General features: G+C 40.5%; 1 protein-coding gene across 2 annotated transcripts; it reads right to left on the bottom strand.

Moving 5' to 3' along the window:
- Positions 1-2,042: 2,042 nt before the first annotated feature.
- LOC311060964 (ADP-ribosylation factor-binding protein GGA1-like) lies at positions 2,043-18,154 on the bottom strand. Of its 2 annotated transcripts, XM_084079395.1 has the most exons (16): positions 18,021-18,154; positions 16,782-16,866; positions 14,739-14,814; positions 13,577-13,675; positions 11,101-11,224; positions 10,427-10,527; positions 9,952-10,032; positions 9,624-9,761; positions 8,884-9,103; positions 8,501-8,722; positions 7,732-7,805; positions 7,500-7,615; positions 7,163-7,323; positions 5,914-6,083; positions 4,462-4,572; positions 2,043-3,815 (listed from the first exon to the last, which is right to left on the bottom strand). In XM_084079395.1, exons 1-16 carry the CDS (start codon positions 18,061-18,063, stop codon positions 3,705-3,707), a joined length of 1,932 nt encoding a protein of 643 aa, XP_083935521.1. In that variant the 5' UTR covers positions 18,064-18,154; the 3' UTR covers positions 2,043-3,704. The 2 variants fall into 2 exon arrangements, with proteins under 2 accessions (XP_083935521.1, XP_083935522.1); XM_084079396.1 differs by lacking the exon at positions 8,501-8,722.
- Positions 18,155-18,382: the final 228 nt, after the last annotated feature.

Genomic DNA, 18,382 nt, shown 5'->3' on the forward strand with positions numbered 1-18,382 from the left:
ATTCACCAGAGGATGCTTTGTCTCTCGGTCATACAGCATTTGTGCTGCTTATCCCAAGAGGTGCTTGGTGGGAAGTCTTTGTGTGCTGAGTCTGACTTATTGATGTCACCTTTACCGCTAACCAACACGTTGAGAGCTGTCGAAGATGTGAATTCCAGCAACAACAACAACCACAACAAAAGGAGATTTTGCATAGGCCTGCCTGGACAGCCAGATGTTGCACTGTATTTAACGTAACAAAAACAACGATTCCATGCAGGTTTTTCCAGGTATTTTGTCCCTGGGGTAAGATGAGCCTTCATCACCTAGCATATGTACATTCACCACTGCCATAGGGATATGGGCGATGAAGGGAACCTGTTTTATCAACCTTTTGTAGCACCCTAGAATCTAAAACCTCACGAACATACATTCAAACAACAGCATGCAAAACTTAATTTTGATCTCATGGACTATTATAGTTTACTCTCTCTCTTTACTACATTCTAATCTCTCCCCTCTCACTCTCATAGACCACACACACACACACACACACACACACACACACACACACACACACACACACACACACACACACACACACACACACACACACACACACACACACACACACACACACACACACACACACACTTAACAGGAAGATACAGGATTACTCTGTTCTGACCATTAACTCAAGATTCTTGTTAAAACTTAACTATTCTTCCATTTTTGTCGGAAAAGTAAAAAAGCAAAAAAGTCTTGAACCTTTGGAACAAATATGATATTTCCATGTGAGACCAGTGCTGCATCTTTAGGCTTCGGTCTAGGAACAGTTCACACTCCTGAAACACTAACCTTAAAACCATAAATGCTGGATTTCTGAGACTACTGGTCATTTGGAATACTCTAACAACACACATGTGTGAACGACAGGGCTGTTTATTCTCCTTCCACTGGAAGCGTCTGCAACACAACTTAAGTGGTCAACTTATTAAAGCCTGATTTATGCTTCAGGGAACAAGCGTCACGTGACACGTCCGTCGTAAATATGAGCAATTTCACCCAAGTATAAATCAGGCTTAAGTGTCGCTGTTGCTTCACGCTGGATTCCCCATGTATTCCATCCACCATAATGACGTCTGTTGAGTCATCATGACTGTTTCTCCGCTCCCAGAATGTGACTTTGATTCCAGGATGGATCATAACAAACCTACTGTATCAGATCACTCTAGCCAGTTGGCTACTCATCTATGAAGCAATGTACAATGGGACCATGGTTGGGGGTGTGATGGTCTTCCACCATTTCTTTATTTTTTTTTTCTCTTATTTTCTTTTTTTCCTTTTAGTAAAACCTGTATTTGGCACTTTATCTAACACCCCTGTTACATATATGTACATAATAAACATGTATTTTAATCTGCTGATGTCATACAATAAATGATTGATCAATGAAAATCTAAATTAAGTTGAGCAGTGCGGGTGTTGTTTTCACTACCTCAGATCCTTTCACCCCAATGATCCTTAAAGGGCAAGTCCAGACTAAAATAACATTTTTTTCCTACTTATATTGATCCCAAATGATTGGCTGCGAGCCGCCGTAGTCTGATAAGTAGACCAATGGAGTATATGTTAAAAAGAATACGCGCTGTGATTGGCCAGTACAGTCACTTTGATCGGCGGTTGTGCCGAACACTCATCCCAAAACTAGACTGTGGCGACTCATGTGGGACAACCTGCGTGTGTAATGACAACTAATAACAGATTCATGAAAAAATAAACACTTTTGACCGCAACAAATAGCTAAGATAAGTAGCTTATGGGCTCCACTCTATGCTATGGCGGCTGCTGGGGAAACTGGACAACAGGGGCAATTCTGCAAATAGACCCCATGGCCAGTCATTTGGAATCAATATAAGTAGGAAAAAAATACATTATGTTATTTTAGTCCGGACTTGTCCTTTAAATTGAATAGTTACTCTGTCGTTAAACTGATAAGCGTTAAATGAACACTGAGGATTTGCTGTGTAATAACATTCAGTGTCCAAATATATCAAACAGCATTTTTATTGATGGCTGAAGTTACATACTGTAGGCACACACGGCATTTAAAAGAATGGTCTGTTCAACAGGCAATTCATCATATATTCAAGTGGACATTGTGACATCTTAACTTTCCCACCACAAGCCTTAAGCATAATCTTTGGCGGCAAACCTGCGGAATCTGGTAATATCAATACGAAAGCTGTTGCAAGATGTCTCACTGGAGAGCAGATGATAAGGTTACAGAGCATGCTTTGACCAACCCTATATTCATTCAATTATCAGAAGACTACTGAATAAGGGTCAATAGCCAGGGTGCCTGCCTGACTATGACTCAAATGAGTACTTAATATTTAAAAACTGGTTCTTGATCTGGAGTTTCACAGGGAACCTTGGTACGTTGGTCGTTTGGCATCAGAGCACTGGCACTGAGTCTTTCATCGTATTATAAAACTTTTTCACCTTATAGCCCAGGTGAGGGAGAAAAAGCCACTGGAATATTCTTACATGAATGAGGCCACTTCCTGCAACATTATAATATATCCTTGAGGTGAAGTACAAAATGTAATAACTAATACTAATTAAAAAACAATAACCATTTGTATCTCGTATAGATCTTGATAAATGTTACATAGCCTAGCACACACAAGCAGTTGTAAATAAATACATAGGTGAACAGCTACATGGAAACATACAAGGTTTGTAAGAAAAGTAACGCTCGTGACTCAATGTTAATTGAGTAACCGCTTATTGGGTTGCGCAACATCTCACTTAACTGGAGGTGGCACAAACATGGAGCAAAAAAACAATTTGAAATTCCTGGTTAAGTTGGGTTAGGCTTAGGGTTAGGGTTACCCTAACCTTAACCCTTCCAGTACGCCCCGGAAACCAAGAGACAGAGCCTGCAGTGTGTGTGCGGGCGTGTTGTCGTGGTGGAGCAGCCACGACTTGTCTCTCCACAGAGCGCGCCTACTGCGCCAAACCCGGTCATGGAGGCGACTGAGGACCTGCTGGCAGAAGTGCTGGTTGACTGTCTGAGCCTGAGGAACAAACTCATGATGGTCGATCAGCATGACCTTGATCTTTGATTTGGAAATGCGCGCCGTCTTGGGTCCGGGTGAAGTTGTGGTCTTTCACTGCAGGCTCTGTCTCCTGGTTTCCGGGACGTACTGGAAGGGTTAACCCTAGCCCTAGCCCTACCCCTAACACTAAGCCAACTTAAGCAGGCATTTCAAATTGATTCTTTGCTTCATGTTTGTGCCACCTCCAGTTGCGTGGCAGAGGGTAACAGCAGTGTAATTACACAACAGCCTGGAAAAGAAGCACAGAGTGAGAGAAGTGAACAATATTATAGCAGAATAGTGAGATGTTGCGCAACACAGTGACATAAGCAGTTACTCAATTAACATTGAGAGATGAGTGTGGCTGCCACAGTCCTGTTACTTTTCTTACACACCCCATACATCAGACACTCACTGCGATGTATATGTACATTATACTGTACATAAGCTCACATCAGACAAGGGATTGAAACACACACACACACACACACACACACACACACACACACACACACACACACACACACACACACACACACACACACACACACACACACACACACACACACACACACACGGTGGAATCAGGATCTCCATAGAGAAGCTGGATCTATGAGGTTCTTAGAAGCCCACCAAAGAGACCCAGTCAGGGAAGTTATGTATCTCTCCTGTCTCACCAAGCTGCTGGTCTCCATGGATGAGGGTCAGCTTGTATCGTAGGCGCACCTTACACTGTAAAAAAGGTGTACAGAGGATGGGAAAAGGATAAGTGAAGGAAAAGGAGAGGGTCAAGATTGAATGTATCACTAGGTCAATGAAGGGAGAACAATGTATTTTTAGCCTCTTGCTAAGTCTAGAGATGTTTACCTTTCCAAAATATAACCATAGAAGAAAATAAACGTTTAAACTACTTGGGGGATAAATCGTCCCATGCACGAATGACACACGCGCCTGGGCACTCGCGTACATGTGAATAAGCACCAGCTGAATCCCAGGTGTGTTTTTCGCTAGTGCATGTCACAGATTTGAACCGGAAGTGAAAAAACCCAAGTCTTTCATCAACATAAGTTGATAGCAATATATGTATAGGAGAAGACACTTGGGATCACACTATGAGCGTTGTCTTGGAGTTTATAGATAGATTTTTAGATCTGCTGTTTTGCTGTTGTTAACTCTGCCGCCGTTTACTTTAATTCATCAACTCTTTTTTTTTGTTTTTGGATTTTTCATTCACTATGAAGCTAATGTTATACAAACAAAACTTCTCCTTGTATTCAATACATCATGGGATGAGTAAATGATAGAAATAAAATAAAGTCAGTTTGTGGGTGAACTTCCCCTTTAAAAGTGGTTAGCTCTACAGTACAGCCAAACTCACCCTCTGGGGATTGGCCAACAATAGCACCTGGGAGATGGCAGCTGGAGGGAGAAGGGGATTATATGGAGGTAGGTGTGTTGCTGATGAGGGCTGCAGTTTCATTGACATGACCTGGATAACAGATAAACAAACCAAGGATTGATTGTCAATGTTATTTTTTATTAGAAAGGTGTCACAAGAGATAAAAAGGACTGTTACATTTGTTTTAAATATGTTTTATTGTGAAGCACAGGATAGGGTTATACATTTCTGTTCATATACATGGATTGCTTCCTTTTTCCCCCAAAAACAAACAGACATATACACAAAATAAACAGGAACTGAACCTTACTAATCTGAACCACATACCTCTACAACACTCTCTTCCATTAATGCATGCACTAACTAAACTTTCATGGACCTCTTCCTCAGAGTTTTTGTGCTTTCTCATTTTGCCGGCTCCTGTGGATCGTGACTGCAGTGCAGACCAACCAGCAGCGGATCCAGCGGATTTCCATGGAATACGACTAAAGATTTCTAATTTAGCAGCTGTTATCGTTATCATTATACGTAGTTGTTACTACTGTTGTCTCTCTCTCTCTCTCTCTCTCTCTCTCTCTCTCTCTCTCTCTCTCTCTCTCTCTCTCTCTCTCTCTCTCTCTCTCTCTCTCTCTCTCTCTCTCTCTCTCTCTCTCTCTCTCTCTCTCTCTCTCTCTCTCTCTCTCTCTCTCTCTCTCTCTCTCTCTCTCTCTCTCTCTCTCTCTCTCTCTCTCTCCCTCCCTCCCTCCTATTGTCTTGAGAGAATTTCTATTTTTGAGCGGTGTAGCCGCTCCTATAAGTGGGGTTGGGACCCATGACCCATCCGTCGTGAAAATGTGTCTTTCGCTGTACTGTGATTGGCTGATAAGTATTCAGACCCTTTGCTCAGTACTGTGATTGGCTAGCGAGATGCATGATGAAATTCATAACCTATAAATATCACCACGCACTTAAAAAAACCTCTTTTCATCACTGTGATGACCACTGTTCTAAATAACACCGCTCACTTCACACTGGGTGTGATATTTAGCGGCGCTAGCCGCTCTACACCTTTCCTGCTCTACACGGATCCTGCTCTATACCTGACTTTGTCCGTGTTCACCGTCAACGCTCTGATTGGTCAGACCCGTCAACGCTCTGATTGGTCAGACCCGTCAACGCTCTGATTGGTCAGACCCGTCAACGCTCTGATTGGTCAGACCCGTAAACGCTCTGATTGGTCAGATCCGTCAACGCTCTGATTGGTCAGACCCGTCAACAAAGTGATTGGTCAAGCTTCACGTGACACGTGGCTATAAACACATTATAAACACATATCGATGACAAAATGTATCAAAGGCGCCGCTACCTTCACACAGGGTGTGATTTTTTATAATAGGACTACACATATTTTTGATAATTTGAATGTTGTTTAATGTTTAATTATCTTGTTACCTTCGGAACAGCAGCTTGAAACAGGAGGTCTGTTACTAGAAGTGCAGAGGTGTTCACGGTAGAAATGACCATCACAGCAATACCTGGGTGTTCTGGAGGAGGGTCTTTGGCGAAGTGGATTGAAACATGGACCCCACCCTGGTCATATATTGTGATTGGCTCCAACTGACCTATCAGAACAATATTTAAACAAGAAAAAATAACAAGTCATATTATACCAGGTGCTTCTCGCTGTGAGTGTGTCTGTGAGGAGGTTAGACTGTTGCCCAATGCCCACTTAAATGAGCTTCTGAGCTTACACACATGAAGCAAATGAATGAACGAGCGACATTACAGCGCTGACGGCCGGCCGGTGAGACGTTCGTCAGCCGCAGCAGAGTGAATGAAAGAGGGAGAGAGGGGGAGAAGAGAGACAGGGGAGGACAGGGGAGGGCATGGGAGGACGGCCCGTCTCCCCATTGGCTTAAAGGACAGGTAAAACGGGGAAGTGTCCCCATTGGCTTAAAATAGTGAAGGACAGCCAGGACAACCAATGATTGAAAACATGTTCGAACATGATGCAAATATGTTGCACATATGTCGAGGATGACGAGTTGATGACAAGTAGGTCAGACTGTTCATAGACCAGCCTTGCACCTGGTAAAAAATAAAGAATTTCTAATGACTAATTACACATTGTAAACTAGAAGACTGAGAATGTTGTCAATAAATTCCAAGTCTTACATGATAAAGAAGCCTGATGTTAATGCTGGAGATGAAGCTGAATGGATTTGCAGTGAGCACCTACAGTACCTGCTTGGACCATACTGGTGGTCTGGCATGTTTAACTAATTTACTATGACTCATGGTATACTTGACGTTACAGCCAACAATTTTCTAAAGCTTTTTGTTGTTCGTTAGATTTTTGAGCAAGTCATTGGCTTAATTTCAGTACAGTATGAAAATCACCTTGCAGACTCTTTTCTTTTCAGTTACATTATAGTTGTGCTTTAATCCATCATACATTGATTTGAAAATATTGATTTAAAATCAAACATCCATGAAATATTAACCATGCAATGATGTTTAGCCAAAATTGTCTCAAATGTTTCAGGTACTGTAGTGTATATTCTGTATTGTCTTAATGGATTCGGAAATAATTTGAATGAACACAAAATCTGAAAGTAAAGCCATTAACAGGAAAATGGTCTGTTTATTACCGACGATGCCTCTAAATCCTTTAAATGTACATTTAAATCAGGGAACATACTTGGTTTGATTGTCTCCAATGGAACATAGATGCCTGTTAGGGGTTGTTGAAGGCACAAGCTCTCCTCCACTTTCACAGGAGACAGTGACATCTCCATTTCTTGTTTCTGTGTCTTAGATGGTGATCCTGACCAGGTAAAAGACAGATCTTGAGCAAGTGACCTACAAAGACAAAAGAGAGAGTCGGTTGTCATTGGACAAGATACTGACCCCCCACTTGCTCCGACAAGCATGGATGACTACCCCTTTGGTGTGTGAATGGGAAGCATACATTTTAAAGCGCTTTGAATGGTTAGAAGATTAGAAAGGCACTATATACATAATGAATGTCCGTTTACCATCCATCCTTTGTGGAGTTTGTGGAGACAGTGTTCCCTCCACATCCACGGGCTCTCAGAAAATGGTCACTCCCTTCATTTTCATGAACATTGTTCATAAGGACACATCCACTGAGCTGATAGAAAGGAGAGCTTCTGTCAAACAAGCATTCAAGTTCTCTAACGATAAAAACAAGAATTCTAACAAACAACTTCTTTGTGCTGGCAAACCAGATTCCAAGTCAAATCTCACCTCCATTAATTCCTCATAGTGTGTCTTTGGAGTAACTGGAGTTTGGTTGGGTTTTGAGACCAGACTATCAAAACCTGTAATGACACCAAATGGCCATCAAACACATTACTTAAGAGAACAACAGAACTAAATCAAACATCAGTTTTTTTTTAAGTAAGATGTAAGTTGGAGGAAACCTGATGAATGCACATTGCATGATCAGTCCATTGTCATGCATGTAACTAAAATTTGTACACAAATACATTTCATCAAAATGATAATGCCCGGCCCGGCCCAAAAACGTTGGGTCGGGTAGGGTCGGGTTCGGGCAAAATTTGAGAACTCTACTCTAGTGCAGAGACGATTTGAGGTATAGTGACTTGCTCAAATAAATGTCAGTAATGGTGTGCACATATCTTATAACTACCACCCTACAGTCAGCAGCTCACAACAGGATTATTAAAATGAGCGCTGGCATATCAACCTGAACCACAGCAAGCCAGTCCCAAAGGTTCCAACGAGGGAAATGACAAATTCCGGGTGATAATTAGTTTATCACATACCCATTGCCTTATTTATTCACACAGGCAACTTGAAAATAGTATTTTATCAACAATTTAAGTTCATAGATTAACATGACTGTTAACAAGGATCTCCCCCAGTGAACGTTATATTCATACAGGGATTTTCCAACAGCGTCAGGGGTGGCCACCCCTGAAATCTGAATGGCCAACAAGATACTTCTTAAACTCAAGCTCAAGGAATCTGATAGAGGTGCATACTGCTGTACCTAGTTCTATGACTCCCTGGTCAGTCGTTGAACAGAAGGTGCTTTCCAGGTGAGAATGGACAGCAGGGGTGACAGAAGAGGAGGTAAACGTAAGAGAGGAGGACAGTGAGTCACAGGCAGTGAAGTCAGAGGGTGAAATGGATCTCCTGTGAGGCTGTGGAGAGTCCAGTGCTGACAAGTCGATGAGGTGATAGCTCTTAACCTCTCTAGGACTTGTGGGAGCTGTAGTACAGGAGTGAGAGAGGATCAAACTACAACCTCAAGGAACCAGTCAGAGCCAAAATGAACACAGCAAAACATGGTGTGTGCAGCGTTTCATTCACAGAGACTACTAAATAATCAGTAGCCTCGGCCGGTGTGTATGGAAGGATTGATAGGCCTACCATTGGTTTTACATTCCTCCGTTTGTTCTCCAATTGCACTTCCTTTTCCCTCTCCGCCACTAGAGTCTCTTCTCTTCACCTGGCACTTATAGGCGTTCACTACCAGCGTTAATTCATCATTGGCTGCGAGGATCTGTGCCAGCGCCACGTCATCATCCATCGTGTCGCTGGCCAGGCGGAACAGGCTGGGCCTCATCCTATCACAGCGCTCATACAGGGCCTGAGGTTAGGAGAGGGAAGGGTCAGAGCCGTAGATATAACATAGTATAGATACAGTAGAGTAGGTCATAAGCCGCCTTCTTCTGTGTTCACAGCCACCTACTTATTGTTAAATGTAACGTAACCAACGCATCTTCATATTGAACACACGTGTCATGAAGGCCTCCATGGATTTATTACTTCCTATTCTGTGTTAGACACGGAGGCACAGCGTTGCTGTGAATGGAAATGTAAGTTCTATACTTTTGTATTTCTACAGTAAAGTCTCAATATATATATATCACACAAACACATTCGCCTCAAAGTGGAGTCGCATATATGGTTACAAAGGAGGAGGGGTTACCTACATGTTTGCTGGATGGTTATAGCACATATCAGGCTTTGAAGATTCATTCATGGGTTTTTAAAGCTTCAAATATTAATTCCTTCAACTCCAATTAAAACCCTTACCCTATCCCTAACAAGAGTTCATAGCCTTGAATTAGATTGGTTTGTTCCTACAAAAACATATAACATTTTACCTTCAATTGGTCAATGTGTTGTGATGAATCTCCAGTGTGTCTGTGTTGGTTCAATAGTTCCCTAAGCTGCCTAGCGCTTGTCTCCACCTCTTCTAGAGTAGACACACGCTTTGACTCTCTCTCTGCTTTATCCTGCTCCTGGATCAAACAAACACACAGGCACACACGCACACGCACACACACACACACGCGCACACGCACGCGCACGCGCACGCGCACGCACACGCACACGCACACACACACACACACACACACACAAACAATCAGCAATACACACCACCATCATCACCATTACCGATATCCCACCGGCCCCTACAACACAGCTCACCTCTTTCATGGTGCTTTTAATAAGTCTGTTGGCGGCTTCCAGGTCCTCTGGACGGGTGCTCTTCAATAATCTGGCTAATTGCTGAAGAAATAACCAACAGAAAAACACAAGGTTTTGCATTACTTATGAGGACTTTCCATCGACTAAATTAATGTCCTATCTAAGCCCCACCATAACCCTCTAACTTTACCCTAAACTCAATCTGGGAACCCATTCGGTAAAAAAATAAAAATGTCTCCCCTTTGTTTTTGCTGTTAGCAGAAAAGAGATGAGAGATTACCCTAGATTTAACATGACCCTAATTCTAATACTAAAGCTATGGCCTAACTCTATAGTTGCATATTTAAAAGTTAGCATATAGACAAAATAACTTTACTTTCCATCCAAATGTCCGCTATCCACACATCATAAAGATGGCAAACAAGTACATACTGACTGTAATCGAATGCACATGCATACTGTACGATACACACACCTTGGCCTTCTCCTCCTGGTCAAAGACAGATTCTGCACTTCTCTGGGGAGGGGGTGGCATCACAATAGTGTCTGGCAGTTTTGGGTCCTTCTTCACCACACCTAACAAACCAAGGAGGAAAACATACAGTACTTTTATTCTGGCGGGAGAAACATATATAACTGTAAGGTGTCGACTGTGTGTGTTCAGTAAAATAATGTTCATCAACCTATTTGCTGGGTCCTGGTAAGCCCAGAGGCAAATTCTGTACCCTAAAGAAATATGTTAACCACTTCAACCTGGTGTCCATATTTTGGGCATGCCATTATAGGCAAACATTTTTATATTTTGTTTTCACAAATGTAAAAAAAACTAACAAAAAAACATACTGTATAAATGTATTGAAGTATTAAATAGTGCTTAAGTGGTTAAACTTAATATTTGGCATTAGTAAATGAAAAATAAATGTTTACAGGGTGATAACTGATAAGAGTGAAAACACATGTTATAGAAGTTATAGAGGCACGGATATGAATACAGGAGTGCCTTCAGATTTGGACTTGCCCTTTGTGTACCGTGGGCAGTCTGGGCACAAATTATTGTAAAACCACTAGACTAGACCTTAAATAGGTATAAAAAACATATTAGAAAGTGCAGAAAGTGTAGCACTGGTGAGTGTTGTTTTACATTCAAACCTTGTTTCTTTAGCATGCGGTACGCTTCCTGGACCTTGGGTTCATCTTTGAGCCATAGAGTCCAACTGTAGAGGACTTCTATCACTTTGTCCTTGACCTTCTGAGGACTCCATTGACCCAGATACTGCTCACACAGAACAACCGGGTTCAACACAGAGTGCCATCGTTATGTCATGAATCACCAAATAATTAATCTTTCAGTTAAAATGAATTAGATGGATTCCATTTAAATAATATTTAGAGGAGACTGAACTCGTCATGTACTCTATGTGTAACTAATTTTGGTAATGTTAGATTGGAAATAGGGATGCACTGATGCTAAAGTAGTGGGTTAGCTACCATGCTATAAAGGATTTCATATCAGAAATGTATACTTATACTTAAACAAAGTGATAAACCATATGTAACCTGTCAAAAATCTATGTCTGAGGCAAGCAAGATGATTGGCGGCCCTTTTCACAGATAGTTACTGTAAGTAACAGAAATTATATAAATCTACTAGACTACTATACTCTTTACTCATTCTTAAACTTTAGTTGAGATATTACAACTGATATGAAACATAATAATAATAAAAAGACACCAGATGTTATTACACTATATACTACTGGCTTCTAGTCTCAAATATAGTTGATTTCAAAGGGCACCAAGGACAACAACACTGTCAAAAATATTTCTTTGACTTCTCCAGTGCCTTCAACACCATCCAAACACACCTACTAGCAACAGGATGATGCAGATGTTCTATCAGTCTGTCTCTATTGGCTAGCTCTCCATGCGAATGTATGTTGGGGGGGGGGGGGGGTTATATATATCCCACTTTGTTAACCTGAATAGGCTTGCTGAATATTCCCAAAGGCCCCTACAAGTAAACTGTAAATGCCATTTTTCCATACAATGCCTCTAAATGATGGAATGCCCTACTCCCTAAAGACATTTGAGAAGTGGTAGAGCTAGTATAGTTTTGCATGATTGTTATCTCCCTTTAACCTTGGCAATAGCAAGTTGATCTACGTATACTAGCTTATCACACACAACAAAGGCCTATTCCTGCAGTATGCACTCAATGAAAGCTGGATTCCATTCTGTGTACACATGATCCTGTGTAACACTCTTCAGTGTTAATTCAACTCTGAGAGTGTAAAAAATGTTTTACATTCTCAGAGTAAAATTAACATTGAGGATTTTGCTGTGCACTGGTTAAGGTTTGTGCCTTGATGTACTGAAATATGTCCCTATTATTAAAAAAAGAGACACTAGACGTATTGTCTGCTCAGTCTGATACAATGTAGCATGACCTTCTGGCATTCGAGAATGGAAAAGGGGCCACACCCAGTAGGTTATCTGAATATTGAATTGCATTTGTTCTGTCCACTGCAGTAATTAAAGGATCTATAGATGATTTTTAGACTAACGCTAAATCTAAACATAATTTTAATTTTCTTAAAAGTTTTAAAATAATGTACACTTGAGATGATACTCCCCCCTCAACCGCAAGAGATTTAGCAATTACAGGGCTTCAAGCAAAGCATAACTTTGATGCCCCCCCAACCAAACCGTCCAGTTGAAAAAAGTTACATAAATGTTCACCAGCAGGGGGCTCTCTTTGCCTATGGGCTCCAAGCAATTGATTGTTTTCCATGGTTCCCTATAACAAAATCTTTGAAAGTATGAAATAGGCCTTAAGTGGTTAAAAACAGTTAAAGACAACCCATTCCATATCACGATATAACGATATCCAAAATCCCACACGATATATAGTCTCATTATATCATGATATCGATATAATATGGATATACTGTGTTGCACATTTTCACATCCCACCCATAACCTATTCATCTACTGACTACATACAATCACATACTGTACAACCACACCTATGGCCAAGTGACTGTAACCTATTAACTGAGCCAGGATCTGTATCCAACAGGGGAGTTCCTCAATCCCACCACCCGTTCCCTTAACCTAACCAGGATTCATTCCCCACCATTTTACCATCACAAACCCACGCACGCACGCACGCACGCACGCATCTCCAAATAATGATGTTACAGTACCAAGCATGTAAACTCCTATAAAACTGCAAAGCTAAACTATCCATTATCCACTATCCATTTTTTTTTACATAGTATATGTCTTCTGTATTCCTCAGTACTGTTACTGTAAAGCACATTAAGCAGCATCCTATGTATAAAAGGCACTATACAATTTATTTAAGTATATTAGTACTAGATTAATACTCAGTATTGGACCTTACCACTAGTGATAAGATGGTATCAGTGCATCCCTAACTGGCAATCACATAAGGCCAAATCAAGAGAAGACAAAGGAGTCTTTGTATTTATCACTGATGATCATCACCTATAACTAAATAACTAAATAAATAAGAAGTGACTTTTGTCACTTCTGGAAAAAAGAGCTTGTTAAAACATATTCCTTCCAGTTAAGAAGATTATTTTCCTGTGATTAGCATTACCTTTGGTGATAGAACTTTGATGAGCTCATTGAGAAAGCGGAACTTTATTGCTTCATGGTGGAATCTCTTACCGCAGTTGTTCATGCATGCCTCTAGAACCTACAAAACATACATGATAAACCATTGTCAGATGTTACACCGTGTAGTGAAAACGAAAAAGAAAGACAGATATTATTGACAGACAGACAGACAGACAGACAGACAGACAGACAGACAGACAGACAGACAGATATTTCATATAAAAAATAAATTAAACTACCCTGCTTTATAAATCTAAAGGTTTTTGTGTCTCCTTTTCCATACAGTCAAGATAACAGTACTCAGTGAATGTCCCTGGTTAACCATCTATAAGCATCACATGATGGGGGAAATTAGCCTAGACAAGCATGTCTTCAGGATGTTTTACAGTGATACAATACAATACTTTATTTGATCTATTCTACTGTATGGTCAGCAGGCTCAGTGCAAATTGATTTTTGATCATTTAAATGCAATCCTTTGTGCCATTTCTGCCACACATTGTTTTACCCTTGACACAATCTGGGACATACAACTGAATTTTATGTCCAATTATCCTGGAGTTTAACTGTACACTACTTACAACATTGTGTATATTGTGATAGAATATAAAAGAGTCATGAACCCTATTAAAAAGGTTGGTAAACAAATTATTTCCCCTAATCAAACTGATTCAGAGTTCCTCCTGCTTCATTAATTACTAGCACAGGATGTCAGAATAAGGATGGACAAAGAATTCATGCATGTGATACAAATTAGTAACAGATAGTCATTCTTAACAGCAAGCCACCCAATAACCCCCAAATAAAGACATTTTGATTTCAATGAATTGTTCTTTTCAAACCACTGGCCTCAATGCAAGCTTGAAAATGCAAATGCCTTTCCGAATATGCATGTCAAATTAATGGTAGCTTTACTTCTTTGCTTTTTTAATTTGAAATATAAAAGGGACATACCAGTTTATTTATGTGGACTACATTAAAATATTTTTAAGAATGAATTAACTCAATAGCACATTAATATTTCTATATAGGCTACACCATTCATTCTGAATAATTAAAATATAACATAAAAATGTACATATGATTTATAACTAAATTATTTGCTGGAATTAGCTATGTTATTTACTGTAAAGAGAACTTACAGTAAGAGCTTGCAGAGCCTCTCTCTCCTGTGGAGACTGGATCTTGTGGGCCAAGAGAGGAGTGGCTACCTGGGGTCTGAGAGGACACAATCACTCAACAATGACCCACTGCACATCAGTGTGTGAATGGGTGACTGGCAGGTTAATATAATGCTATACCACCATCAAAACTAGTGCTTAGAATATGTCCACATGAACACTACACATTTAATAATCACACAGGTCATAATAATAGTAAAGAATTGAAAATGGATTAAAAATAACTAAAACCAAATAACTTATGAAAATGAAAAACTACAACACTGCTATGACTGGTGGTGGTTGTAAGGTTCCAATTTTCTCAGGGGTGTGCGTGGGTTTACTCAGTGGTGTTCTACCGTGTTGCGCTATATACGTAGTGTGACCTGCAGGAACTTTTCATAGCCAAGCGTAACCATTTCATCCATTAAAAACATGCTAGTGTATACCCACAACCACGCGCATGTCGTGCAGGGAATGAAGATCGTATCCCTCCGAAAAAAAACCTAGTACACACCACTGGGTTTACTCCAGGTAGAATCACTATCTCCACTTAAAGGTAGGGTAAGTGATTTACTTTTGTTCAAATAGGTGTTAAATAGCCCTATATTCTGATAGTACTCATTGCTATAGAGCGTTTGTTCAGCAAAAGGAGTCTCCTATGTGTCTCCTGCTCTTTATTAAACAGAAAATGCATTTTCAGTACTCTCTCCTGATTGGCTTAAACTGCGTCACCTACCTGAAAATGTACGTATATTCTGTTTATTAAAGAGCTGGAGAGACCCTTGTGACCGAACAAACGCTCTGTAGCAATGATTACTATCAGAATATAGTACTTTAACCTTTTAACAAAAAAATAAATAAATATATATACATATCACTTACCCTACCTTTAAATCTCACATACAGTCATGCTGCTTTGGGGTGAGACTTGTGTCCTGAAGAAGTACAGGTTGTTCAGGTTGTACAGGTTGTTCTAATCTAGAGCAAGGGTTCCCAAACTTTTCAGATTTGAACCCAACAACAAGCACTCGGAATTGTAGGCCTTACATTTAGTCTCAGTTCCACAGATAAATATAGATAAATATGAAAATAGCCAAAGTACCAGCTCACAACGCCTCATGGTGCGAGGCGTTGTGAGCTTGTATCGGCTATTTTCACAATGTTGGCCTTTTTATTAATATTTTACATTAATATTTTTTGGTATTAAAAAGTAATTAAATTGTAACTTTATAAATGTGCAGATACCCTGTATACACTTATACTGTAAGTTGTTTTGTTTACTGTTGAGTGAGAAAACAATATTGTACATTAAGTTAAACATCTGGATCTGGACCCCCCCCACCCCCCAAAAAAAAGAAAAGAAAAAAGAATTGGGTCCCGACCCCCACCCCAGTTTGGGAACCACTGAGTTCCTTCTTATGTCTTAATATATTCTGAGAACAATAGTCTAACTGACGCGCTGGGGGTGTGTCTTCTCCTCCGCGTCACCAGCGCCCATACCCTAGGTGGGGTTGGCGAAAGGGCCTACTCTGTGTGGAATTTGCATGTTCTCCCCGTGTCTCCTAGGGTAGTTAATACCCTCACAACCCTCCTTCCACGCGCTACGTCCAACCAGGGAAACTCCCCCCTGTCAGGTGACAAGAAGGTCAGTTGGCTCTCATGCATTGAAGGAGGCATGAGCTCGGCCCTGGCCTCCCTAGGCTGGTGGGGGGAGTGTAGTGCCCAGGATCACTTAGTAAATTGGCACCGGGTGAAAAAAAAGGGTTACAAAATCGAGGGATTAAAAAAAAAAAAAAAGAGTCTAACTGACAACCTCTGACAACATAATGAATATCATGGTGGCTGTGAAGCAACCATTTCTTAACCAGATCTGCTCTTCTTCTGATGAACTCAGCCAGTCAGTGGTTCTGTTCTGCATCCACCTATTAATTCAAGCCAATTGGTGCATAATGACAACATTTTGGAGATCTGCTCATGTAAGTGCTGTTAACGTTTTTCAATAGTATATATTTAACTGCTTACCCCTCAGTCTCCTGGTTGATGAGCTCGTAGAAGGCTTGGATACAGTCCCACCTGTCCTCCTTATTAGCTGGGTCTGTGGCCTGGTCTAGGTCCAGGACAGGACAAGAAAAAAAGCATTTAACTCAGAGTAGTCAGAAAGTTAACAGGATAGACCAAGGAAGAGTGTGCACCTCACCCCCCCCCCTCCCAATTGTTTAAAAACATATATTTGGAAAATATTTTTAAGTAAAGTAAAGTATACATGATTAGAACATGCTTAAACATTCGACAATTAAGGTCTAATATTTCTACAATTGCTACAAAACCTGTATAGGCCTATATCCAGTCATTTTGGGGCATAAACAAGAAGGATAAAATTAAGTCTGATGTAGCTACCATGCATGTTCACATGTAGGCCTATAGGCTACTTTACATTACTTAATTCAAAACGCATTTCAAATATATATATTTCTTTTTACTTTTTGGACAAAATAGCCAAGTTTGTGTTAATATAGTGTCAGAATAATTTTAACCACCTTAACCTTTTATACTTCACTCAAAAATAGCAGATATACAAGCTCATAAGTGCTGCACTATGACTGAGCTTGTAGATCTGCTTTGAACCTCAAATCTTTGCTTCTGGGGGTCCCTGGAACAAATATTTTGAGATGGGGTTCCGCGGCCAAATACATATCATTTTGGGGGTCCTTGGCAGAAAAAAAGTTTGAGAACCACTGGCCTATATGACTGTTTCTACAAAAGCAGTTTGTCACTTCCTAGCAGCGCGCTGTAGATCAGCCGCGGCCGCGCAACTACTGTCTGCACAGTTGCGTCTGAAACGAAAGGCAACTCCTCACACACACCCACAACAGACAGATCTCACCTCAACAACAGGGACAACACTGCAAGAAATGAAAGCTACGAAACTTCCTGTTGCAAGTTGCAACCCAAAGAAGTAGGCTACTGCGTATTTTATTGTCAAATGTAAAATACCATAATATGAGAACATACGATAGACCTATGCCCCGCGTCTGACCTATTGCCTAATCATTTACTCAACCTTTTACTTATGCCCAAACCGGTTCACAACGTATAGGCTACATAGGCTACTTTGTATTCAAGTTATTGCAATATATAGACATTGAATTTAGGCTTCATGATAATGCGTAAGAGAAAGAAAAGGGTGATCAAGTCGGATCCAAAAACTAAACTTAGCGAACACACACAGCGTGCCATTTGACTCCAACTTCTTTAACTTACTGAGCCATGATTCTAATGTTCCTCCGCTTTCATGGGTCGCCATATCTGTCGCCAAACAAGACGCAGTAAATGTTGTCTATTAAACTGTGATAAGCGCCGTTGCTGTCTGTCTGTCTCTCAGACAACTGCAGAAGTGTCAATCAGTGTTGCCAGATTCTGCGAGAGAAACAAGCAACCAGGTCTAGGAAAACATGACCAAAAGAAGCAACATGAGCAGTGAGCACTTTATATACACTATTTTATATATATATATATATATATATATATACATATATATATACACACACACACACACACACACACACTTTGTTGAGCCAAATCTGGGTTGAACATGATCCGTGGAGCTGCCTCTGGTGTTATGA

This window comes from Gymnoscopelus microlampas, assembly GCF_963454915.1.
Source record: "Gymnoscopelus microlampas genome assembly, chromosome: 2".
Taxonomy (NCBI): Eukaryota; Metazoa; Chordata; class Actinopteri; order Myctophiformes; family Myctophidae; genus Gymnoscopelus; species Gymnoscopelus microlampas.

Excerpts from the sequence above, each read along its gene's own strand:
- LOC311060964 (XM_084079395.1), bottom strand. The coding sequence starts at position 18,063 with ATGGCGACCCATGAAAGCGGAGGAACATTAGAATCATGGCTCA. Across the intron at positions 10,033-10,426 it reads ACCAGGAGGAGAAGGCCAAG|CAATTAGCCAGATTATTGAA; the intron begins GTGTGTGTATCG and ends TTATTTCTTCAG. Across the intron at positions 4,573-5,913 it reads TTCAAGCTGCTGTTCCGAAG|GTCATGTCAATGAAACTGCA; the intron begins GTAACAAGATAA and ends TCTGTTATCCAG.